An 11,606-nucleotide genomic window follows, 5' to 3' on the forward strand; every position below is an offset into this window, starting at 1 on the left:
ATAGAATAAATACAGAACAAAACAACAGGAGCAAAATTGTTGCATTTCACAAATTAAATGCCGGTAGTGCAACCAAAATATCGATTACCAAATGCTGACAATTCAGATCATACGTGATGACATCACAATTATCTGAATGCGACGCAATCCGTATTGCACAACAAAGCGTTCAGGTGACATAATCTGAAAAAATCGATTTCGTGCGCAATATCTGAAAACTCGAGGATTTGCAGCATGTATCCACTGTAATCCCTGACATTTGAGCATGTTTTAACATTTCTCCCTGACGCAAATTTGACGAGTAAAATCCCGGACATGTCTGGGAAAAACCTGACGTTTGGCAACCCTAATCTAGATAGAAGTGCTAAGCGTTAGCAATACTAATGTAACTATTGACATCGCAACTCTCAACACCCTGAGATATTGCAGGGCTATTTACAAGGGTGAGGATTTATGGAATGCCGTGGGGCGGTTCACTCGGTGACACATTACGGCTCCCTTCGACAAATCTACTCGTGAAACAAATAAATATCTAACTAATCACAAATAAATATTTAACTAATCCCATATCCGACATGGTAACCGCACCCACGCCATTATATTGAGCCGTCTTATCGCTTTCCTTCTCCCCTGGGATAAATTGGAAAATCATAAGTGACACAAAATCGCAAAGCATGTCGAAACGTGCTAGTTTAATCCGGCATTTCGAACTCTGTACAAACCATTGATGCGTGACTAATTGGAAAATTAACGCACGAATGTACAAGAGTCTATGCTGGTATTTATACCATTCCATTCTTGTTTATCGGAATTTAAACCCAACCAAGGAAAAATAGATCAGTTTATTAGGTAATGAGAGAGTATTTTCCATTCTATCAATTTGAACAGTTTTTTTTACCTTGGGCAATGGATTGCATTCGCATTTTACTTTTTAATCTATCATTGTTAAAAATCAGTGAAGGTATATAACGTGTTGTCTCGCTAGAAACTACGAGTAATAACAGGGTCCTCCTATCAAGTAAATGAACTCCACAAAGAAAATACCGTCACTAATTGAACTGTGTTCGCTCGGGATTTCTCAACTTCATTTAATGATAAAGTTTCTCTTCCTAACTGTCACATCATAGCAAGCGAGCTGTACTTTGATCCCGTAAGCTTTCAAGCGACACTTGTAGGCATTCCGCAGAGTGAAACTCAATCTTATGTTTATACTACCTTTCAATCGATAACAATTGAATCAAACGGTCCTTATCTTATCTGAATGCAATTAATCAAATTATCGCGAGTGTTTTGTAATCCAAAATGACGGTTTTGGTAAGATGGATAGATTGCGAGGGTAAATGAAGCGAAAAAATGCCAAGTCGCAGCACGACCCTACACGAGCTTAAATAACAGTAGGGTAGCGTAGTCTCCTAGTTCCGTGCGTATATGTATGTATGGTATTTTGACGCTAGCTGTTTGAACGACAAGAAGAACAAACGGCGCTCCCCATGCAGACATGTATGTGTACCAGTATGAAGGTAACTAATTTTGTTCGCCTATTTTACATCAAGTTCTGTAAAGGGACTGAAACTTATGGGCAGGGGTATATTCACTTGGCACATACAGTCGCCGAACTCGTAATAGAACTAAAATTAAGGAAAATCGGAATAAAAATTATGGCCTAACCCTAACCAGGCACAGAGGTACACATACTACGGCAGTAACGAACAAACTACGAAAGCATGTCTTGAAATTCGGTTTCTACAAGCTAACGGCGTAAGGACATAAGCTAACGGAGTAGGTAATGACAGAATGACATAAGCTAATTCGATATCGGAGTAACCAGTCCACCAAGCTGCTAAACTGCTGTACATCCTAACAAAAATGAACGATGTGACTTGTATTTAATTTGCTGTTAACACCTCACGAAAACTTAATGATTTAGGCAGACTACAAATTACATCAATTCATACCAATACTCAACAACTGCAGGCCTAATTTCTAATTTATACGACAAAACGCATGCCCTATCGTACCGGTATGTCCTTCAAAACTCTGTTGTATGACTGATAAGCATACGCGGCACACACACACACGTGTTTGCTTTATTACGCAGCCTCCGTACACGGACTTTGTACCGTACTCATCAAAAAAAATTATGAATGGAGGGACTCCGTTTGTGGCGTAATTTTCTACATATTATTTACTAATTTCCTTATTTTAAGCGTTGGAAGGGTCCTTTTGGCGGAGGCTTTATATGAAAGATCCCATCAGAGTATATTGGCTTCTCATGAGGTTCGATTATTATGTTTACACTAATTTCAAGCAACGAGTGTATTGCATTAAATAAGATTGGAATTTGGAACTTGGAATGGCTGTCCAGGAATACTTATTAATCTATTTTCTGAAGAGTTGTAACCAGTGGTGGTATTAAACTCCTATCCAACCAACCTACGTCACCCCTCCAAAAAATAAGCTTTAGTGTTATTTCGAAAGAAAATTGAAATAAGACATTGTTTTATTTTCTGGGAAACACGGTATATACATTATGAAATTTTTTTTTGGTCAAACCAAACTCGTTGTTAAAAATGCCCTGATATACAGCGTAAGCGTTCTAGCATTTTCTTTTAGACGTTAGACGACCACAGCAAATAAGGTTACGTGAACTCAATTAACAACTGCCGTGTTTCCCTAAAATGAAAATGCAGAGCCTTTTTTCAATTTTTTTTTCAAAATATAACACTAGGGCTTATTGTGTGTGGGGGTGTCTTTTATTATCATTTATCAAAAATAAAATTACGAAGTAGGAGAGATTTCTTGCTATCAAAATTCGCCCTGTCTGTCCTATTTTAGGGCAGGACTTATATTAAAAACATTTCTAAAATTCAGGCTAGGTCTTATTTTCAGGAAAACACGGTATAGCGTTATATTTTGCGTTTCTAAACTCGTGTGCTAGAATTGTGTAAGCTCATCATGTCAATGTAGCTTACGCGGCAACATATATATATATTCTGAAATAATGGAACCTATTTTTAGTTCGTTCGATACAAAAAAAAAACGTTCTTAAAATTCTGAATCCCAGCACTGATATAAATGAAAGTATTTCTGGCGTCGAAGCAAACCCAACCCCAAATCAACAGCACTCTGATTTTACTCTGTGTGGCGCCACTTTTATTTCATTTTTCTGCTATTTTTCTGAATAAATTTAAGACATTAAAAAACATTGATTTCGGTCGTCTTGGTCGGTCCGATGTTTAGTACATTCGTACGTCTTCAGATGTGAAATGATTCGTCAGAAGTTTCAACTCCAGCGCGTTGGTAATCGGCCATGAAACTCTTGAAGTCCACTGTGTATTAAAATGGAAATATCATGAGTGGAGGACTCAGAGAAAGTGAATGAAATCTAGATTTGTTATTAATTTTGACAAGTTGCGGTTTTTGCAAGATTGACATAGAAATGTTTAAATTAGTCACGTTAGTTACTCTATCCGAGGCCCGCGAATCAAAACATGACTTGTAGGATGTGTTAGGATTTACATTATTACCCCTGTGCTCCCCAAGTAATTGTACCAAGATGGCGCACAACCTGAATATAGAATTGGACCGGGTTAGAGTTGTTCAGGTTGTGCATCATTTTGGTACAAATACTTTCGGAGCGCCATTATCCCGGCGAAAAGAAAAGAGCATAAGACGACCTAATTATATGGCGAACAACGGACTCTCGTCCAGGTACCAGTCCATGTCCGGTATGGGATTAGTTGGGCAAATATTTAGTTCCAGGTGTATGGACTTGATGGTGGAGGAAGACGTAACAGTTCAGTGGATACGTGAACCACCCTTCGGTGGAGAGGAGTCCAGCAATCCTCTTGCACATAATTATGCCCCTCAAGATAATCAGAGTTATGATAACAAGCGCTTGGCACGATGCGCCACAACGCCGAGTAACGTTTATACGAATTTTAGAGGCTATGGTTGTGGAACACTATAAAAGTAACAAAAATAGTCTTCTCAAAACTAAACTAAAAGGAAAATTTACCGTGAGTCATTGCAGTTATTTGGTCAAGGATTTCGGTGATCTGTTGAGCGTCCTCGAAGCCATTCTCAGATAATTCGTCTGCAATGTTGGAAATGATTTCCCTGTATTTTGTTTCGTCCTGGAACAGAATATAATCAGTTTTAATGGTCGCCGTAAAGTTATCGGGCCAAGATTAAAATCAAGTTTTAATTTAGCACAAAATCGATGAATAATAAAGTCGAAATATTTATATTAACACCATAAGAGTGAAATAACCTTAAAATAGCTTCGTTGGAAGTAGTAGATAAATCGAAGATTTCTATGTAATACTTTTGAAATTCAGTAAATATTATTGGGAATAAATATTCACATATTTTCATCGCCACCTTTGTCAAGCAAATTATGGCATGAATTATCTGTGTTTCATGAAACCAAAACGAGCGCATTTAAAAGTTTCAATCCTACCAATACTATTCTTGAAATAAATGAAATTAGTCTTGTTAAATCCGATGCCCCCCTGGGTCAGGGACTTACCCACGGACTTGCGGGTCGCCCGCACCCATTTTCAAATGTAAAGATCATTTGTATCGTACATGGTTATATATTACCTTCATTCTCATTTCCCTCAGGAACTCCAAAGATGTGTCTCCTCTCAAGTAATCCCTACTGTAATAACATAAGGAATATGTTAATTGAAGGGCACGAAGCCAACTGATATATCGTTTTTCTATTATATATGTTGTTGCTGTCAGAATTTTTTTTTTATGTTATGAGAAAAAAAAAGCGCTTTTACTCTTAATTTATGGTTAGAGCGGTTCAGAGCAAAATTTCGAATCGCCGCCATTTTTTTTCTTTTTGCCAATGGTCGAGGTAAATTTCTCAATTTTTTTTAGTGAAGACATATTTTTTGAACGCAATTCTGACATATAATATGACTCTTTTCTGTAGTGAGATATTGACAAAAACGCGTTTTTTATTTTGTATGAACGCTCAGCAATCTGCATTGGTGATGTATTCTATGTTTCCAGTAATTCATGTGTCTGGGGGACCTTATACAATAAGAAAGTTACAAACAATTTTATATTTCCCCAGTATTCAAAATTCAATTTAAAAAATAGTCAAGTCGAAGTTGTGAAAACTTAGTTAGCTACTGCACCGGTACGGCGAAAGGTTTGATACTCGTACTACTCCGTTTTGTCCTTTGTGTCCATATATTTGAGCATTGTTCACTTGTTTATAGTCGTTGTTATTTTAATGATTCATATACAATAGCAGGGCTATGACCAATGTAGAACAAAAACTCAAATATATGAAAACAGAAGGACGCAGAAAATTAAAAATAAATATATAAAAGTGGAACCTTCCAAGCAAAAATTCGGCGCTCCGACGTATGTTTACCAACGTGGAATTAACGAATTTTGTTCGCCTACTTTACATTGAGTTGTGAAAAGGGACTGATATTCAAGGGACTGATATATTCACTTCGCTAACAAAGACAGTCCACAAACTCGTAATAGAACTAAAATAAAATAAATCGGAAAAAAATTATGGTACAACGGGAGTACCAAAAATACAACTAGAAATTTGAAAACAATAGTTATTGCAATAGTGGTGCAATAGTTAACAAGAAAATATAACAAGGAAAAGAACGTGATAAACTATAACATAATAACAAAACGATCCAGATGTAAACTTCGTGCCTAACGAACCAACCTGTTAGATATGTTTGTAAAATTTCTGATTGTAACTTACCATACAGATGTTGCTACAAACTTTGCCGTTCTTCTTAATTGGTACAACAAATAATCTTTCAAACTTCGGAACGCCTCGGAGCGATCAACAGATGATAGAAACATAAAGACGACAAGTATGAGAGCGATTTTACTGTTCATGTTGTTGGCGGCTGAAAAATAAACAAAAAATATATTCATCTTGCTTTGTCATTAATTTGAGATATTTCTTGTCAAAATTTCGCCGTTAGATAGTGACGGAGCCGTTGAGAACAAGGCATTGACTAAGAGCAGGGCTGTGAAACCTTTGATAGAGGTGGACCACATTCAAATAACTGGGAGAAACCGCGAGCATCCAAAAGTTTTGGTTATGGATCTTACAACATGCGTGGTTCGCTTCGCACAGGCTATTTGTGAGGTCAGTGTAACGTATTGGGATTACTCGCAAGACCCAGATTAAACTAAATTAAAAACTCGTTCCGCGGTATCGGGGCTTTTACACGCAGTGGCAGTGGAATAAAAAGTTCCAAAATAAGCGTAGGAGGAATCTATCGAAAATGGTTGGGGAACACTATGATCACTAATTTAAAAATGATTGGGGAACACTGTGGTAAAGGTTCTCCTGAGAAATTGTGGCAATGGAATTTTTCAGTGGTATTGAATGAAATTCGTTGTATAATTTCGGATCCTGGAATTGGAGCGATCGTTTTATTGAAGTTGAAGTTTGTAAAACCTTCAGTTTGCTATGCTACTTTGTCGTATGTTTCCATGGTCTTATTTATTCAAATTTTCTCATGTAAAAATGATTTTAAAACAGTAATAAACGACGCTTGTAACAAACCAAAAACAAAGAATTCTTAAAATCTTTAAGAACAACTGCTTTTGTTTTGAAAAAGGAAACAGTTTATCCGACGGATCGCGATAAAAAATCGAGTAATTTATTTGGTCGTTGAAAATTTGAGTGAACTGAATTTTATGTTTAAGAAATGTGCATATAGATTAAACAAATGTTAAATTTTGAGGCATTTAAGGCATGTTTACATTTTTATCAACCAGATATGAAGAAACAAAAATATTTAAGGATTATCGTACAAGTTATATTTAACAAAGCAAATTTAATTTTATTTTCGGTGCCACCTTGGTATCCTCCTTGCTTAACGCAATTGTGGGGGCAGTTTGGTACGCGTTTGATTTGATAAAGACATTTTCATAAAATTCAGTTCCTAACCCTGCCATCGTTGGATTAGGGTTAGATTAATAATAGAATCACTGAGATCACCCAACCGCTCAGATCGGGTGCGTGCAATCTGCAGCCCGTGGGCCAAATGCAGCTCACAGGGAAAAATTGTATACGGCCCGTGGAGAAGTTACAATTTTTGGATGATGTGCGGCCCGTGAAAAATCTCATTTTAATCTGGCAATGATACAATGATTTTTTATATCTGCAACTACTAGAAAGCTTATCTTTAAAAAAATTGTGGCCCGCGGTTTCTTTCAGTTATTTGTATCTGGCCCTCATTAAAGGTTGCACACTCTTGGCTTAGATCACACACCAAAGAAGCACCCGATTTTCTCACCCATCGTAGAAAGCAAAAAGCAATGAAGTCACTCACCTTTGAGTCTTTTATTCGATTTCTTGAATTTGTTTTTTGATGTGGTAGCAATGATACAAAACCCGGCATTTTATGGATTTTCTGCCGGAAAATCATGAAAGCATTCTTTAATTGTGATGTAACGCTTTTCAATGGTAGACTCAGGCGCCAAATCCATTGCTATATTGAATTAATTCTTACGTAACTATTCTAATATTGTTACATAACAGTTACATATGTTTAATCGTTCTATACAGTCTCAAACGAGGTGCAATATGGAATTAAAATTGTTGAAGATATTGTTGAATACAGTAAAAGTGTTGTTCAATATATCTACTATTCAATGCAATATGTGACAATGATTTACAAAAACTCCGTTACCATTGAAATAAATTTTACCGGAAAACGTGAAGATATTCATTATAACACATAAGAATAGGGTGAAATTCAATCAAATATTTTATTAGGCACCATGTCTTATTGTACCTGAGAACGTCGACAAATAGATGAATAGCATTAAATTAACATATGTAGCATTTCAATTAGCATTGAAATCATTTTTTTTTGGTTGTCTATTCGCCTACACAATTACATAGGCCTATGAAATAATTTCAATTGTAAGTGAGACTATAGTATTCAAATGAAATTTGTTACATATGGAAAATATACAATAAGAAATATTCCTATCGTCGGAAATTTTGAATTTGGCACACAATAATGAGATTTTGAAAATAACAGTTTGGAAAAATAACAGGGGGCGATGTGTCTTTAGGTCTTGTGGGTTGAAGTGGGTCCATTCGGTTAACATAAAGCGTGTGACACGAAAAAGAGTTGACTTGTCTAAGCTGTTCATCTTTTCATCAATGTTTTTTGAAACATTGCGCCAAGTCGTTGTCATCGATATAATGACATATTCAGAATGAAAGTTTCTCAAATCCTTGTTTATATTTTCTCCCCCATATTTGGAAACATCAAAAGGCAATGCAGGTGATGTATTCCACTTCGATAGTTTTAATAATTATATTTTGTACACAATATTTAGCTCCCGCGCAATGGCGAGTAATTGACGGCTGTCGAGTCAAAAAGAATGATGGATTAGATTTCAAAGATATAAGAGAAAGATTTTGATCAGAAATACATACGCCGTTGCATCATTGCTAAACAAATATCCTAAAAATATTAACATTCTTGTATTATATTGAAAACGTTTTACATTGATTTCATAAATAAATTGTTGTTGATTGACATCTGTTGCTTTTATATGATTTTTTCCGAGACGTAAATCTGTGTGTTGGGATATATTATTGGGGGCTAATTCAACTTTTCCGACGATAGAAATATTTCTTATTTGTGTATTTTCCATATGTAACAAATTTCATTTGTATACTGTAGTGTCACTTTTAATTCAAATAATCTCATAGGTATATAGAATGTGTTGCCGCATAGATAGACAAAGAAAATGCTTTCAATATGCTTTGGCATCTAATTGAAATCCTACATATGTTAATTTAATGCTATTCATCTATTTGTCGACGTTCTCAGGTACAATAAAACATGGTGCCTGATAAAATTTCCATTTGAACATGATTTCAACAATATCTTATTACATTTGTATCGCATATTGCACCTCGTTTCAAACTGAATAGAACGATTATACATATGTATCTGTTATGTAACAATAGTAGAATAGTTACGTAAGAATTAATTTAATATAACAATGGATTTGGCGCCTTATTCTGCCATTGAAACGCATCAATGAGAATTTACTGTCACTTACTAATTGTTTTTTGCACAAACTTTGATTAAATAGTGATGACACACAGTCCTATTTTTCACAATAAAAATAGAATTTGGTGCCATTCAAGGTTTGACATCTCTTTACTATAGCCAGCCATATTCCGAAGCAGAGCTCCTAACTCTGATTTTCGTGGCCTTGGAATTGGATTTTTGTTTTCACGGGAGGAAGATTTTGTTTCATTATTCGTCAACCAGAAAAAAAGCATTGTAACAATAATGAAAATATATAACAACATACGCAAAGTTATTCGGTATAGACTGGGGAGAGCGATACTTTCATCATAGTCATAATTCATCGCGCATTCAAAAGGTTCACCATTCCTTTACTATAACATCCAGCCATATTCCGAAGCAGAGCTTCTAATTTTGATTTTCGTGACCTCGGAATTGAATTTGTGTTTTAACAGGTTGGTCCCCTCTTGGATCACGCTAATCATCACATTCTTATTTTAGCATATTTACCCTCATTTTATAACTCTTTCCCGCTTAATCGAGGCAATTAGCTTTCGTAGCCGCCACAAGCTCGCGTTAGCGCCACGATGTCATTGAAATGAACAATAATTCCGAAATCCTTAGCAATATTGTTCGTCACTTCACCCTGTTTTAAATCCACTTATTGTGTTATTAAAATTGCTTAGAATAAGACAAGGTGCTAAAAAGTTTTTTCGCTTTATGTTAACTGAATGGACGCAAATCATACAACAAGTCGCTATGACCCACGTTCTCTTTAGCGTATCAGTCTGTTAGAACAGTGATTGTCAACCGGTGTTCCGCGAAAATTTGCTTTTTTGAAGGAATATTACGTCATAACTGAAATTCAAGCAGCCGATGAACTTATACAAATTACACAAGGCTGCGGGTTGATGTACTTCTAGAAACTTTCTGGATTGGGGGGTCCAGGAAATTTCCAATTCTTGCTAAAAAGCGCTTTCAATCTTGCTACTATTCTTCACTACCTATCCTTGCGAAATGAGTTTTTTGAACATGATCGACCTAGGGCTGGACAAAATAATCGAATAGCGAATGGAAAATTAAAATATTCGTATGATATTTTACTATTCGTATATCCGATACCACGCGACCTGTACCGCTCTGCTTGGCACGAAACTCGCGCGCCGGTAAATTGATCGCTTGGATTTTGCAAAAAGTGCGCCGACAACATTTCGTAAATGTAGAAACGTCAATTCAAATAAGCTATTTAGATTTTAGAATAACGTTCTTGGACTTAGGATGTTAATAATCATTCCACGCATGACCGGGATATAAAAATTATTATCGGAAATTAAGAGTTACGAAGACGTTTTCAATACGTTTCTTGACGTTTTCGTTCAAGGTGTGCTCTTTATCGTCAACTTGCCTAACGGTCACTTAGAAATGCCCTTATTCCAGATTTTAAATCACCATTTAAGATTCACGCAATCACAGCTTTGCACTTTGGGTCTGGGACGTTAGATTTGCGAACGATGAAAAGTTAGATTAAAGCCGATGCGAATGATAAAAATCAGAATAAAATTAATTTGGGCTTTGAAATCACCCTTTAACTTTCATTAACATCTGTCGCCGATGTGATAGCATAGTTATACAATTAATATGAAACTTTGATCTCCGCCGACCTACAAGAATTAATAATTGCGCACAGGAACAAAAACGGAAAAATAAAAACGTACGGGGGACTAAAAATGTTCGATTATGACGAAATTAACCAGTAAAAATCGCTTTGTTGCCGATTTTCAATTTTTCTATTGATTTCTAAACCGACCTCCGACGTTCTGGAATCATGTTGTGTGTAAAAAAAAAATATTGTTATTGGACTATTCGGTATTAGTTAGAAATATTCGAATTATTTAAGTCGAAAAAATATTTGATTTTGCCCAGCACTTTATTAGCCACTATGAAAGTTGAAAAAGGGGAAAAATAAAGAGCCGTTGAAAAAAAGCTGCGTGTTTGTGTCACTTCAATTCCAGTCAGAATCAAATATTTAAAACTCATCGTAACAGCCACAAATATCACACTAAAATACCATTCCTGTTTCTAGCCTATTATAGTATGCATAAAACAAAAACTCGCAAAAACATTTATGTGTACCATACTTTAGCTCTTGTAGCTCTGGATCGAAACGTGTCACGTCTTTTCCAGCTAAAGAGAGCTTATATTATCAATTTCGTTATTTTATTTTCATGTCGAAATGATCGATGTCAGTTAATTACATAATATAGTTTAATAACAAAAATCTCATTTGGTGTTCCACCATAATTTTAGACTATAAAAGGGTTCCGCGGTACAAAAAAGGTTGAAAATCACTGTGTTAGAAAATCAAAGAGTAAAAGGCTGCAAATGCACACCTTGATTGAATATGTATGTCCCACGCCCCCACATTTTTTTTTTCACAATAAAACTATAATTTATCGCCCATTCATTAAAAAGGTTCGACATCCCTTTACTATAACACCAAGTCATATTCCGAAGCAGAGCTCCTAACTCTGATTTTCG

The 11,606-nt window shown here is 35.7% G+C and overlaps 1 protein-coding gene across 1 annotated transcript; it reads right to left on the reverse strand.

The window, feature by feature from the left end:
* Positions 1–3,130: 3,130 nt before the first annotated feature.
* Positions 3,131–7,488, reverse strand: LOC120331846 (uncharacterized). The gene is made up of 5 exons (XM_078114089.1): positions 7,341–7,488; positions 5,750–5,900; positions 4,606–4,663; positions 4,019–4,136; positions 3,131–3,329 (listed from the first exon to the last, which is right to left on the reverse strand). The coding sequence occupies exons 2-5, from the start codon at positions 5,887–5,889 to the stop codon at positions 3,256–3,258; spliced, it is 390 nt and encodes a 129-aa protein (XP_077970215.1). The 5' UTR covers positions 5,890–5,900; positions 7,341–7,488; the 3' UTR covers positions 3,131–3,255.
* Between the last annotated feature and the right edge of the window lie 4,118 nt (positions 7,489–11,606).

This window comes from Styela clava, chromosome 6 (genome assembly GCF_964204865.1).
Source record: "Styela clava chromosome 6, kaStyClav1.hap1.2, whole genome shotgun sequence".
Classification (NCBI taxonomy): domain Eukaryota; kingdom Metazoa; phylum Chordata; class Ascidiacea; order Stolidobranchia; family Styelidae; genus Styela; species Styela clava.